Below are 14,881 nucleotides of genomic sequence, written 5' to 3'. Positions count from 1 at the left end.
CACTGGCCCGAGAGAGGGAGCTCCGGGTGGTGTCCAGAGACAGCCATGGGGCGCCTGGACTCCAGCACTTCAGTGGGGATGAAATGTCAGCTGTGACTCTTGGGACGAGGGGCGCCTGGCCGTCCCCCCCTACGTGCTGCAGCAGGGACTGAGGTCACCAACAGCTGGCACACTTCTGGCAAGGGACCACTGGGACCTGTAATGGGCAAGCCCGGGCAGGGCAGGGGCAGAGGACTGTGTCACCCTCACATCCGAATGATTTTCTGGTCCCTTCTGCCCATCCCGGTGAGGCTGCTGAGGGGAGGGGGGCTCTGTCAGAGCCCAGGGAGTTGGTCCCCATTGGAGAGACCCAGAGGCAGGAGTCCAGGAGAGGGAAGGGGGATGGGGGCATTCAGACCCTGAGTGGGTCTCCATTACTACTTGGCAGCACCAACAGAGCTCATGGAGGGTAGAGGGTGCTGTGGTGTCTCTCCCAGCCCACCACACTGCTAAAGACACACAGGCTTTTTTTTTTTTTTGGACTGGGTAGTGGCTCATCCACTTAAACAAACATGTTCTCATGCACAAGGATCCTGGTTTGAGCCCCTGCTACCCACCTGCAGAGGGGAGGCTTCACAGTGGTGAAGCAGGTCTGCAGGTGTCTCTCTTTCTCTCTCCCTCTCTATCTCTCCCTCCTCTCTTAATCTCTCTCTGTCCTACCCAATAAAAAATAGAAAAAAGTTTTAAAAGGCCACCTGGAACGGTGGATTAGTAGTGCTGGTACCAGGAGTTGGGTGGTAGCGCAGTGGGTTAAGTGCTCGTGGCATGAAGCGTAAGGACTGTCATAAGAATCCTGGTTCGAGCCCCCGGCTCCCCACCGGCAGGGGAGTCACTTCTCAAGCGGTGAAGCAGGCCTGTAGGTGTCTATCTTTCTCTCCCCCTCTCTGTCTTCCCCTCCTCTCTCCATTTCTCTCTGTCCTATCTAACAAAGACAACATCAATAACAACAATAATAACTATAACAACAATAAATAACAAGGGTGACAAAAGGGAAAATAAATAAATAAATAAATAACGTTAAAAAAAAAAAAGCAGTATTGGTACCGCGCCCTAGCAACAAATCCTGGTGGAAAAAAAAAAAATTAGTACAGAATTTTAAAAAAAGGATGGGGGGGGGGGGGCCTGGAGGCTAAGTGGTGGCATACCTGGTAGACCAAATACGTTACCATGTACAAGGACCCAGGTTCAAGCCCCAAGTCTCCATCTTCAGGGGAAAGCTTCATGAGTGGTGAAGCAGGGCTGCAAGTATGTAACTCTCTTATCTCTGTCTCTCTCACCCTCTATTAAAACAACAAAGAAAATCCAGAAAAAAGCAAAGGTGGGCGGAGGGTAGATAGCATAATGGTTCTGCAAAGAGACTCTCATGCCCGAGGCTCCAAAGTCCCAGGTTCAATCCCCTGCACCACCATAAACCAGAGCTCAATAGTGCTCTGGTAAAAAAAAAAAAAAAAAAAAAAAAGAAAGAAAGAAAGAAAGAGAGAGAGAGAAAGAAGGAAAGGCCACCAGGAATGTTGGAGTCCTGGAGTCTGGCAGGCTCCGAGTCGCAGCAGTACCGTACAGGTGCAAGGCTCTGTGCTCATAACCCAGCACTGGGGGTGGGGGGGTAGAGGGGGAGGGGAAGGGGAGAGGAGGCTGAGGCCCTGCCCATTTCTTTTTTTTTTTTAATTTATTTTTTATTTAAGAAAGGATAAATTAACAAAACCATAGGGTAGGAGGGGTACAACTCCACACAATTCCCACCACCCAATTTCCATATCCCACCCCCTCCCCTGATAGCTTTCCCACTCTCTATCCCTCTGGGAGCATGGACCCAGGGTCGTTGTGGGGTGCAGAAGGTGGAAGGTCTGGCTTCTGTAATTGCTTCCCCGCTGAACATTCTAAAGCACCTCACTGGTGACACTTGTACATAAGTGTCCAGTCCGCTGGTCCCCAAGGGGGCTCTTTGGGGCCCACCTCCTAGGATATACCCCACTCTGGAATCTTCCAGACCCAGACTGAGAAATCCCAGATCTTTCTCACAACCTCTGAATGCGGAGACTGTGGGCAGGATCATCCTGGAGGGGGTGCTGCACACACACTGTCTGCCCGCCCCGCCCCCCACACATACTCCCTGTCCTCAGGTCACCTCTTCCAGGAAGCTTTCCTGGCTCCAGAGGCCAGCTGACCCCCTCTTTGTGTAGTCTTCCTGTCGACTCACCTTTCCTTACTGGAAAAGTCCACTCCCAGCAGGATGCTCTCCTCCGTGTCCTGACGGCCACTGCTGTCCACCACCACCATGTAGCGGACGCGCTCTGCCCAGGCGCTCTCTAGGCGCACGGCCTGGGAGGACAGGGCATCAGCGGCTGGCCCAAGAGGTCCCCTCCACACACACCCACCCAGCCACGACCCAGCCTTCTGCCTGCTGCTTTCCCCATGATGACTCAGGGTGGGAGATGAGAAGCCAGGATGGCTCGGTGGGTAGAGCACACACTTTACAGAGCACCAGGCCCTGGGTTCAAGCCCCAGCACCATGGATGGCGATGGGGCAAGGCGAGGGGAGGAGCTCCACAGATGGTGGAGACCGGAGAGGAGACTGGGCTGGGGGCTGTACTACACACACTGGGGGCTGTACTACACACACTGGGGGCTGTACTACACACACTGGGCTGGGCTGTACTACACACACTGGGCTGGGCTGTACTACACACACTGGGCTGGGCTGTACTACACACACTGGGCTGGGCTGTACTACACACACTGGGCTGGGCTGTACTACACACACTGGGCTGGGCTGTACTACACACACTGGGCTGGGCTGTACTACACACACTGGGCTGGGCTGTACTACACACACTGGGCTGGGCTGTACTACACACACTGGGCTGGGCTGTACTACACACACTGGGCTGGGCTGTACTACACACACTGGGCTGGGCTGTACTACACACACTGGGGGCTGTCCTACACACACTGGGGGCTGTCCTACACACACTGGGGGCTGTCCTACACACACTGGGGGCTGTACTACACACACTGGGGGCTGTACTACACACACTGGGGGCTGTCCTACACACACACCAAGCTCTGGGTTGGATTCTTGTGACCAGGTGGATGTGCAGCCGTGACGCTTTGGTCTCGCTTTCTCCGTGTCTCTCTCACAGAAAAATACTGGGCCTAAGAGGCAGCTTGGCGCTGCTGCACAAGCAGAGGGCCCTTGGTCCGTCCGTTATTATGACGAGAGAGGTTCACTGTTGTAGGGCTAAAGTCCTGTCTCATTTATTAGGTTACTGGTCATGTTTTTTTTTTTTTTTTAATTTTTTTGATCATCTTTATTTATTGGACAGAGGCAGTCAGAACTTGAGAGGACGGGGTTGATAGAGAGGGAGAGAGACACCTGCAGCCCTGCTTCACCATTTGCAAAGCTTTCCCCCTGCAGGTGGGGACCAGGGGCTCAAACCCAGGTCCTTGTGCACTGTAATGTGTGCCTTCAACCAGGTGCACCCCGCACCCCCCCTTGCCACCAGGGTTATTGCTGGAGTTCAGTGCCAGCATTACAAATCCACCACTCCCTGAGAACTCCCCCCTTTTTTTCTTTCTATTATACTTGATAGGACAGAGAGAAACTGGGGGGGGGGGGAGAGAAAGACACCTGCAGACCTGCTTCATCACTTGTGAAGCTATCCCCTGCAGGTGGGGAGAGGGGGCTCAAACCCAGTTCCTTCCACATGGTAATAACATGTGCGCTTAACCAGTTGCACCACTGCCTGGCCCCCTCTTTCTATGCTATTCTTTGCCAAAACCCTCATGACTTCCCCGACAGCCCAACAGAGCCCTAGCACCTGGGGGATGGTCCCGGCTCAGAGAAGACCCCAGGTTTGCTGAAAGAGTGACCAGATAGAAACCCAGAGAAGGCAGAGTCCAGCTGATCAGAGCCCAGGGCAGCCTGTCTCTGGACTTGTGGGCCGGCTCTGACTTTTGTGGACTGTCAGGGACAAGTGACAATAATGTCAGAGCCCTGCGCCACCCGCCACCTCCGGCCCATGGCCCACGCGTTCACTGACACCCCAGTGTGGAGCCAGACCCTGACAGGTGTCCCTCTCCCCTCACCAGCCGGATTCTGTCCTCACAACGCAGAAGGTTGATCATCACTTGCAGGTGCTGAGGCAGGTCACCTGTGGGGAGCAGCGAGAAAGCGTCCGTTCACTGACTGAAAACGTCTCATGGGAGGCGCAGAGGGTCACAGGATGGAGACTCCAGAGCATCATCCTGACACATGCGGTGGCGGGGATCGAACCAGGAGTCTGCGCCCCACCAGCTCTGCCTGGCCACCCACCCCTGCAGCGACGCTGGGCTGACCCGGCACCCCGCCACCATCCAGAGCAGAAACAGCCCCCGTGTCTGACAGGCCCGTGCGGGGGAGCCCTTTGCACACGGGCAGACACTTTCAGAGGGCACGTTTGGGGGATGTGGCCTTGCCAGCAGAGACACCCTTAGTCCAGGCACTCAATCCACTAAGTACCCAGGGTAAGTCACACACTCAACCCACTAAGTACCCAGGGTAAGTCAGGGCAGGGGTGCCCAACCTTGGGCGCTGGGGTGTGGGCCCTTCTTTGTGGTCAGCTCTGCGAGGTGACTGGCGGTTTGTCCCATGAGCTTGGTGGTAACTCTCAGACGGAAGGATCGGACACACCGGCCTGTGCCAGCCCTAGGGGCGACACTGAGCGTGATCCGGCCATGTCTGAGATCCACCTTCCTGGGAGACACCAAGCTGGCAGGCCTGTCCTGACTTCTCAGATTCCGGCCAGCCTGGCCTCAGGGTCACTGTCCCGGCAGCCCTGCCTGTGCTTGAGACCGGACAACGGCCTCCAACGGTGGCTTCTTCCCATTTTTCTTTACTTAGTGGGGAAAAAAAAAGAGGGACACCTCAGCTCTACTCTATCATGCATGGTGTTCCTCTGGTGCAATACGATGCTCCCATGTGGTGCCTGGGGCACAAACCCAGGGCCTCACTCATGAAAGCTGTGCACTCTATCAGGTAAACTCTCTCCTGGCTCCTTGGCTCAGGGTTTTTGTATTTCTTTTTTCCTCCAGGGTTATCGCCAGGACTCAGTGCCTGCCCTACTCTAGCATCCATTTTTTCCTTTTCTTTCTTTTTTTTTTCTTTCTATTTTATTCATTAGAACAGAGAGAAATTGAGAGGGCAGGAGAGTTAATGAGGGAGAGAGAAAGAGAGACACCTACAGGACTGCTTCACTATTTGCATACCTTTCCCACTGCAGGGGCTCGAACCTGGGTCCTTATGAATGGTTATGTCCTTATGAATGGTTAAGCACCTTATGAATGGTGCTTAACCAAGTGCCCCACCACCTGACCCTCTTTTCATATTTTATTTTATTGTATTTTTTTTGCTTCCTCCCTCTTTTGTTGCCCTTGTTGTTTTATTGTTGTGGTTATTATTGTTGTTGTTATTGATGTCGTCATTGTTGGATAGGAGAGAGAGAAATGGAGAGAGGAGGGGAAGACAGAAGGGGGAGAGAAAGACAGACACCTGCAGACCTGCTTCACCGCCTGTGAAGCGACTCCCCTGCAGGTGGGGAGCCGGGGGCTCGAACCAGAATCCTTACACTGGTCCTTGAGCTTGTGCCACGTGCGCTTAACCCACTGTGCCACCGCCCGGCACCCATTTTATTGTATTTTTAGTTGCCAAGGTTATCACTGGAGCTTGGTGTCAGTAGTACGAATCCATCACTCTTGGTGGCCATTTTTTTCCTTTTTTTTTTTCCTTTCTATTTTATCTGATAGGACAGAGAGAAACTGAGAGGGGAGAGGGAGGCAGAGAGAAAGAGAGACACATGCAGACCTGTTTCATAGTTCGTGAAGCTTCCCCCTGCTGGTGGAGGCGGGGGCTTGAACCTAGGTTCTTGCGCATGGTAACCATATACACTCAACCGACACTCAACCAGCATCCCCCCCCCCCCCCCATGTAGGCTCAGGGCTCTGTATTTACTTCCCTGAGCTCACACTAAAGTGCTAGTGAGGTTACCTGCACGCATCTTAAATTCCATCTCAGGGGCTGGGGAGACAGCTCAGCATCAGAGCTCAGGGTGTGATGCCTGGAGCCCCAGGTACAGTCCCTGGCACCGCATATGTGAGAGCTGAGCAGTGCTCTGGCCTCTAGCTCTCGCCTTTCTCTGCCTCTTATAAAATAAAGTAAAACTTTAACAACAAAAAAAAAAAAAAATGGGGAAGCAGGTGGTGGCACACCTAATTAAGTGCTCACATTACAGTGTGCAAGGATCTGGGTTCAAGTCCCCAGTCCCCACCTGTAGGAAAAAGTTTCATAAGCATGAAGCAGGGCTGCAGGTATCTGTCTCTCTCCCTCTTGGTCTCCCCCTCCTCCTCTCAATTTCTCTCTGTCTCTATCCAATAAATAAATAAAATACTTAAAATCTTTAAATTAAATTCTATGCCATCTGAAGCATAGTCACATGGCGACCCAAATATCTCCAGTGGGGGGAGGGGGCTGGGCAGTGGCATACCTGGAGCACAGATGTTACCATGGGCAAGGGCCTAGGTTTGAGCCCCTGCTCCCACGTGCAGGGGGCTACCTTCACATGTAGTGAAGCAGCTCTGGCAGAAGTAGATAGCATAATGGTTATGTGGAGAGACTCATATGCCTGGGGTTCTGAAGTCCCAGGTTCAATATCCATCACCACCATTAGCCAGAGCTGAGCAGGGCTCTGGTGAAAAATTTAAAAATTGGGAGTTGGGCGGTAGCACAGCGGGTTAAGCGCATGTGGTGCGAAGCTCAAGGACCGGTGTAAGGATCCCAGTTTGAGCCGCCGGCTCCCCACCTGCAGGGGGGTCGTTTCACAAGTGGTGAAGCAGGTCTGCAGGTGTCTGTCTTTCTCTCCCCCTCTCTGTCTTTCCCTCCTCTCTCTGTCCTATCCAACAACGACGACATCAATAACAATAATAACTACAACAATAAAAAAAAAAACAAGGGCAACAAAAGGGAAAATAAATATAAAAAAAATTTAAAAATTGGAGGCTGGGTGGTATGCAGTGGGTTAAGTACACATGGTGCAAAGCGCAAGGACTGGCGTAAGGATCTCAGTTCAAGGCCCCAGCTCCGCACCTGCAGGGGAGTCGCTTCACAGGCGGTGAAGCAGGTCTGCAGATGTCTGTCTTTCTCTCCCCCTCTGTCTTCCCCTCCTCTCTCCATTTCTCTCTGTCCTATCCAACAACAACAATGGCTATAACAACTACAAGAAGGGCAACAACAAGGGCAACAAAATGGAGAAAATAGCCTCCAGGAACAGTGGATTCGTAGTGCTGGCACCGAGCCCCAGTGATAACCCTGGAGGCAAATATATATACAATTTTAAAAAAGAAAAAAGAAGCAGGTCTAGAGGCGTTGCTCTTTCTCCCTCTTATCTCTCCTCCTCTCTTAATTTCTCTCTGTCCTATCCAATAAGAAATGGAAAGAAAAAAGGAAAAATGGCTGCTGGGAGTAGTACTGAGCCCCAACAATAAATCTGGCAGCAGTAAAAAAAGTCTGCAGCGAGGGCAGGGAGGGCTCACCGGCACAGTGTATGCCATGGACGTGAGCCCCGGCACCGCAGGGAGACTACAACTGGCGCCAGGGCAGCTCCAGGGATGGTGGAGCAGTGCTCTGGTGTCTCTCCTCTCCGTCTCCCTCGATCCTGAATGGCACGGCTGGGGGCCATGTCCAGGGGCCCCAGGCCTGCTGTTTCTCTGGCCTGGAAAACCGGCTCTCCCTCCGCCCCCCACGCTGGGAGGAAGGTTCAGCGGATGCCCCGGAGCACCGGTCCGGGTCCAGCATGAGACGGGCCACGTACCTGCATGCTTGTGGGGCTGCTGGAGGCTGCGTGGGCCTTGCGGGCTGCTTCCCTGCTGCAGGAAGAGGGCGGCTCCTTTCACCATGAAAAAGCTCTCGCTCAAGCTGCGGAGGAGGGAACCAGAGTGCCGTTAGGCTGGACTTCCGGGCAGGAAATCTGGGGAGGACACTGGAGAGCACACAGGGCCCCCCTGACCCTGAGTGGGATGAGACAAGTTCCACAAGAAATTTCAGAGCATTTGTACTCTTTACTCTGAGCTGGCTGGTGAGCCTCCCGGTGAAAAGTCTGCTTCTGCCAAGACGCCCTGGCTCCCAATGGGCTCTGCCGGGCCTCCCCACCCCTCCCTGTGGGATATGGCTAACGGGACCCTAACGGGACCCGAGGGCAATACAGCATCTTCTAAAAATACAGCCTGGCTCTGAGATTAGGAGCGGTCATTCAATCCAGCTGACTTCCCGCCCTTACCTTTGATCTCTGATTAAGGCTACCCTGCCAGCCTCTGGCTGCCCCCCTGCTTCCTGGGGCCTTCCCTGGATGTGTGTGTGTGTGTGTGTGTGGGGGGGTAGAGTGGACGTTCACTCTGTTTGAGCTGCCACCCAGCTTTCTCAAGCTTGTCTCTGCAACTCGTGCCTGCCGGGGGAAACCTCAGGCCGACCCCACGAATTTCTCAGGCAGAAGCATCTCTGTGTCCCTCTAACAAGCAACATTGATCGTCAGCCTTGGGGAAAAAAGTGTTTTTTTAAAAACTACATTTGAAAAACGCTCACTTGGGAGTCAATGGGTAGCACAGCAGGTTAAGCACATGTTGCGCAAAGCACAAGGACCTGCATAAGGATCCCGGTTCGAGCCCCCGGCTCCCCACCTGCAGGGGAGTCGCTTCCCAAGCGGTGAAGCAGGTCTGCAGGTGTCTGTCTTTCTCTCCCCCTCTCTGTCTTCCCCTCCTCTCTCCATTTCTCTCTGTCCTATCCAACAATGACAACATCAAAAATAACTACAATAAAAACAACAAAGGCAACAAAAAGGGAATAAAAAACAAACAGACAGATAAAAACCGCTCACTTTCATGATTTCCTTATGCAGAGATCAGAACTGTCAAGAAAGAAAGGAAGAGAGAGGGGGCCGGGTGGTGGCACACCTGGTTAAGCTCACATAGTACTAAGCGTAAGAACCTGCACAAGAATCTATGTTCAAGTCCCTGGCTCCCAACCTATGGGGGGGGGGTCGCCTCACAAGCAGTGAAGCAGGTCTGCAGGTGTCTGTCTTCCTCTCTCCCTCTCTGTCTTCCCCATCTCTCTCAATTTTCCTCTGTCCTATACAATAAAAATGCCCACTAGGAGAAGTGGATGTGTAATGCCGGCACCAAGCCTCAGCAATAACCAAAAAAAAAAAAAGACCATCAACTCTCAGTCACAAAACACTTCACAATGCCTAGTAGGTTTTTTTTTTTTGGGGGGGGGGCTGGGCCACTTAGGTCTAGCTCACCCCCCCATTTTATTTGCTAGAACAGAGAGAAATTGAGAGAGGAAGGGAAGATAGAGTGGGAGAAAGAGAGACACCTGCAGACCTGCTTCACCGCTCATGAATCGTCCCCCCTGCAGGTGTGGAGTGAAGGCTGGAACCTGGATCCTTGAGCCTGGTAATAAATGTGCCTGAGCAGGCGCACCATTGCCCAGCCACCCGAGCTGTAGCTTCTTCACGTTTCTTAGCGCCTCTCAAGTTTTCTAATGAAAGAAAGACAGACCCGTGTGCAAGGACCTACGTTCAAGCCCCCGGAGCCCACCTGCAGAGGGAAAGCTTCACAAGTGGTAAAGCAGGGCTGCAGGTGTCTCTCTGTCTCTCTCTCTCTCTATCTCCCCCTCCCTCTCAATTTCTCTCTGTTCCAACCAATAAAAACGAGAAATGGCCGCCAGCAACAGTGGATTCATAGTGCAGGCACTGAGCCCCAGCAGTAACCCTTAATTTCTTTCTGTCTCTATCTAATAAATAAATGAGTTAATTAATTAAATGAAATATTAAAAAAGAGAGAGAAAGCAGAGTACTGCTCCAGCATAGGTGTTACTGTGGACGGAACACAGGACCTCGTGTGTGCAAGTCCGGGGCTGTGCCACTGTGTCAGCACTCAGCTCACCCAAATTTCCTACACTGAATACTTCAAAAGTGATTAGTCTTTGGTTGATTTGAAAAGACAAGTAAAATACACTACCACATGCCATCATGAGAGACAGGTTCATGTTGATTCGTTGTGTAAAAGGGGAAACCAGAGTTTAAGTTAGTTATAGGAAGCAACAGAAATGACTAGTCCTCTCCTGTGTGGACATTTACCATATACAGTATCTGGATGCTAAAAAAACAACACACAATACTTCTTGCTAGTGAGATAGCTCAGTTTTAGACCCAGTGGACTTGGCTGCCTGAGTCCCCAGGTTCAATTCCTGGCACCACTCTATACTTGAGTTAGTTGAGTACTGAGCTGACTTTCTCTTTCTCACAAAAATAAACAGACATGCATGTGTGTGTGTTATCATATATACATATATATTATAAACATATATATGTTAGACATATATATATATATATCAGATATATATTAGAAATACAAGGATACTGAGGGCCGGGTGGTAGTGCAGTGGGTTAAACGCACACGGCACAAAGCACAAGGACTGGCATAAGGATCCCAGTTCGAGCCCCTGGCTCTCTACCTGCGGTGGGGAGGAGGTCACTTCTCAAGCAGTAAAGCAGGTCTATAGGTGTCTATCTTTCTCTCCCCCTCCTCTCTCAATTTCTCTCTATCCTGTCCAACATCAAGAGCAATAACAACAACAATAAACAACAATGGCAACAAACAGGAAAAATAGCCTCCAGGAGCAGTGGATTTGTAGTGCAGGCACTGAGCCCCAGTAATAACCCTGGAGACAATATATATATATATATATATATATATATATATATATATATATATTATATATATATATATATATATGGATTTTTTTTTTTTAAACCAGCTCTGGCTTATGGTGGTATATGGGATTGAACCTGGGACTTTGGAGCCTCAGGCATGAGAATCTCTTTGCATAACCATTATGCTGTCTCCCCCGCCCCAAGAATATCTTCTATAGGGGCTGGTTGTGGTAGCACACCCAGAAGAGCACACGTGTTCTGAGGATGTCTTCCTCAATATAAAAAGTCAGATAAGGGGAGTCGGACGGTAGCATAGCAGGTTAAGCACAGGTGGTGCAAAGTGCAAGGACTGGCGTAAGGATCCCAGTTTGAGCCCCAGGCTCCCCACCTGCAGGGGAGTCGCTTCACAGGCGGTGAAGCAGGTCTGCAGGTGTCTGTCTTTCTCTCCCCCATCTGTCTTCCCCTCCTCTCTCCATTTCTCTCTGTCCTATCCAACAGCAACAATAACTACAACAATAAAACAAGGGCAACAAAAGGAAATAAATAAATATTAAAAAAAAAAAAGTCAGACAAGCTCTGCCCTTGACGTCTCATGTTACCAGTCAACATTTCCGGCCCTGGAGAGAAAAACTCAGCTTTCCTGGAACAAACTGCACAAACTCGCAGTGAAGCCAGCAGCCCTAGGAGTCAGAGAAATGTCTCTCTTTTATGATACTGAATCTCCTGGTTGAATATTCCTGCTGTCTACACTGTCTGGACCGATACCAAATAATAAGGCTTAGTTTTGTCTCTCTTGTTCTAGATGCTCTACCACCAAACAGTGGCTAGGTTCACAGACTTTATAAAACCAACGTTTTGCTCAGGATCACAAGTCTTGTGCCAAGTCATCTGTTCTGCCTTCAGTTGTGCTGTAGGCTCTGAGCGCTGAGGAGCCTGGGATTATAAATAGTCAGAACAGGAGAAGCGGCTGGTGTCTCTCTCTCCCTCTCCCTCTCCCTCTCACCCATGGGAGGCGTGGAGTTCTGCCTTGCCCATCTGGGCGATTCCAAACACAGACTCTTGTTTTAGTAGGCCACAGTCTCTTCTACCCCTCAAACCTGCCCCGTTCTCTCGCACCCCACACTCCGGCTTCAAATCTCACAGCCAACTTTGTTTCCCAAAATTGGGAGACAGACACAGCTGGTTTACTCACTAATTATTTTCCTCTCAATTCCAAAGAAGGAGCCCAGGAGGCTGGGACATTCAGGGGACTGAAAGCAAGGCTCCGCCGTCCATCAGGAGGCCAGGGAACCCTCTGCTGGGCAAGGCCAACGTCTTTTGTTCAGGAGTTTAAGAAAAGAGAAATAGAAAGAAAGAAAGAAAGAGAGAGAGAGAGAGAGGGGGGGGGGAAGGGAGGGAAGGAGGGAAGGAGGGAGGGAGGAAGGAAGGAGGGAGGGAGGGAGGGAGGAAGGAAGGAGGGAGGGAGGGAGGGAGGGAGGGAGGAAGGAAGGAGGGAGGAAGGAAGGAGGGAGGAAGGAAGGAGGGAGGGAGGGGGGGAGGGAGGAAGGAAGAAGAAAGGGAGAAAGGAAAAGAAAACAAGAAAAAAAAAAAAGTGCACACTGACCAGATACTCTAGTATTCTGGAAAAAAAGTCAGCTATGAACACTGACCTTCCTTTGATGGAAACCAGGGGCCAAAATTCCCCTTGACTTCCCTTATGTTTCCTTTGGAAAAAAAAAAATTTTTTTAAAGGGAACAATGCAGAAGAATAAGCTGGTTCTGTCCTGTGATGGTTGACAAGCCCAGTCATCCCCAACTTCCCTGAGGCTGGGAAGGACTCAGTCTCCCCAGGCCACGGGTCAGCAGGCCATGTGGCTGTCCCTGCTGTTACTCTCAGGTACTTTCTGAAAAGAGGACGCCCAGGGGGCCTGGGAGCCGATGGGGACAGGGAAAGGCAGCGGGGAAAACCACATGCGATGACTCTTAGGGACAAGAGGCCACAGGGCCTGGCCAGTCACAGGGATGATGAGAAGGAGATACAGGGGCTTTTTATGAACCCCATTCCCCTGCTCTGGGCTCACTGGGGCCCTGGACCTCCCTGGTCACCCCCCCATCAACGCCCACTCCATTTCTCACTTCCAGAGCTTAACGAGGTCCCCCATCCGACCTTATAGCACAGGGAGGCACAGTACCCCGATTTATCAGCGTTTGGAGGTACACGCTGAGGAAGTCTTTGTTGCCAGGAGCAAAAAAATGCAGACCCACTGACCAAGCCATATGCTGGGGCAAAACAGGCATCTCCCAAACGCTGACAGCAGGCTTGAGAGCAGCCAGGCTGATCAGAGAGCAAACACTGACTGAGGAGCCTGTTGTAGTTGCTTTTAAAAGGATTTAAAAAAAAAAAAAGATTTTTTAATGTGGCACTGGGAAATGACCCCAGGATCTCGTCCATTGTGAAGTGACCTCCCTATCTTTGCCTCTTGATTTTGTCTGTTCTTTTAGAAAGAAGGAATGACCACAGAACTGCTCCACCTGCTAGGGAGTTATCCCGCTATCCATCAACAGTGCTCCCCTGAGGTGTCAGGGCTCAAACTCAGGGCCTCACACACTGCAGGGCTGAATGACCTCCTACCCCTTAAGAAACAACTTTTTGTTTTTTTTCTTTTTGCCTCCAGGGTTATCTTTCTGGGGCTCGGTGCTAAAATCCACTGCTCCTGGTGGCCATTTTTCCTTTTTATTAGATGGAAGAGAGAGAGAGAAATTTAGAGAGCAGGGGAAGATAGAGAGGGAGAGAGAAAGAGAGACACCTGCAGATCTGCTTCACAGCTTGTGAAGTGACTCCCCTGCAGGTGGGGAGCCGGGGGCTCGAACCCAGATCCTTGCTCGGTTCCTTACGCTTTGTACAATGTGTGCTTAACCTGGTGCACCGCCACCCAGCCCCCTTAAGAAATATCTTGATGGGGACCAATAAAATAGCTCCTGTGGACAATGCGACTGTACGGTCGGTCACAAACAGGACCCAGGTTCAAACCTGGCCCGACACACTAGAGGAAGCTTTGGTGCTGCAGTCTTTCCCTCGCTGTGTGTGTCTTGTTCCTTCTGTCTGGAAAAGACAGCCCTGGGCAGAAAGAATGGGAGGGAGGGAGATCTTGCAGGGTGACTATTCCCCTAGTTCAGCCCTTGGCCTCCCCCAACCCCAGGCTCCTGGGCAAGAATTTGTTTGCACTTGCTATTCTGGCCATGTGTACAGACACACAAGGTTGGTGTTGCTACAAGACCCTTAAGAGCAGCGAAAACGGGAGTCAGGCGGTAGCGCAGCGGGTTAAGTGCACGTGGCGCAAAGCACAAGGACCGGCGTAAGGATCCCGGTTTGAGTCCCCTGGCTCCCCACCTGCAGGGGAGTCGCTGCACAGGCGGTGAAGCAGGTCTGCAGGTGTCTGTCTTTCTCTCCCCTCTCTGTCTTCCCCTCCTCTCTCCATTTCTCTGTCGATAACAACAATAATAACTACAACAATAATACAAGGGCAACAAAAGGGAATAAACATTAAAAAAAATTTAAAAAAAAAAAAAAGAGCAGTGAAAACCTTGATCGAGACTTCTCAAAGCCCCCATCCCACCCCCATCCCCACAAACCCCCGAGTCTAAAGAGCAGAGTTCTCCAGAAAGGACAGGGGTGGGGTACGTACTCGGCCGCGATGGCAGCCCGGGTGGCGTGAAAGTGGCAGGGCAGTGGGCGAGGGAAGCGGAAGCCAGAGATGTAGTAGAGGTTCATGGTCCGCATCTCCGGCTGGGCCCCGGCTCCTGCCTTCCTTCGGACCCTCTCCGGAAAATCGACAGGCGGGGAGGAGGACCCCCTCCGCAGCCCCCCCCCCCATCACACTGTCCCCACCCAGAGAGCAAATGGTCCTTGTGGCCTTCTTGTCTTCCCCTGATATTTGGGTTGAAAAAGGCCCTTGTCCTGCGGGTCTGGATGAAAGACGGCCATTCAGAAGCCGCAGAGCAGCTGAAGTTCCTCTAATCACTTTCCTCCCACGGCCGAGGCCGGAGGAGCGGGTGGTGGGCGAGTTTCAGCAATGGGCGGGGGACAGCTGGCCGCCTGCTCCACACCGAGTGGAGGGTTTCTC

The 14,881-nt window shown here is 51.7% G+C and overlaps 1 protein-coding gene across 2 annotated transcripts in view; it reads right to left on the bottom strand.

Moving 5' to 3' along the window:
* SSH1 (slingshot protein phosphatase 1) overlaps positions 1 to 14,881 on the bottom strand; it is a 60,327-nt gene that overhangs the window by 27,458 nt on the left and 17,988 nt on the right. Inside the window, exons 3-5 of one of the 2 annotated variants that reach the window (XM_007525254.3) lie at positions 7,881 to 7,984; positions 4,126 to 4,190; positions 2,237 to 2,358 (exon numbers count right to left, since the gene is read on the bottom strand). In XM_007525254.3, the coding sequence (XP_007525316.1) occupies positions 2,237 to 2,358; positions 4,126 to 4,190; positions 7,881 to 7,984 (291 nt within the window). The remainder of the gene's footprint in view (positions 1 to 2,236; positions 2,359 to 4,125; positions 4,191 to 7,880; positions 7,985 to 14,881) is intronic. The other variant, XM_060192563.1, reaches the window with a different exon arrangement.

This window comes from Erinaceus europaeus, chromosome 6 (genome assembly GCF_950295315.1).
Source record: "Erinaceus europaeus chromosome 6, mEriEur2.1, whole genome shotgun sequence".
Taxonomy (NCBI): Eukaryota; Metazoa; Chordata; class Mammalia; order Eulipotyphla; family Erinaceidae; genus Erinaceus; species Erinaceus europaeus.
This window is presented reverse-complemented; position numbering and strand designations above follow the sequence as displayed.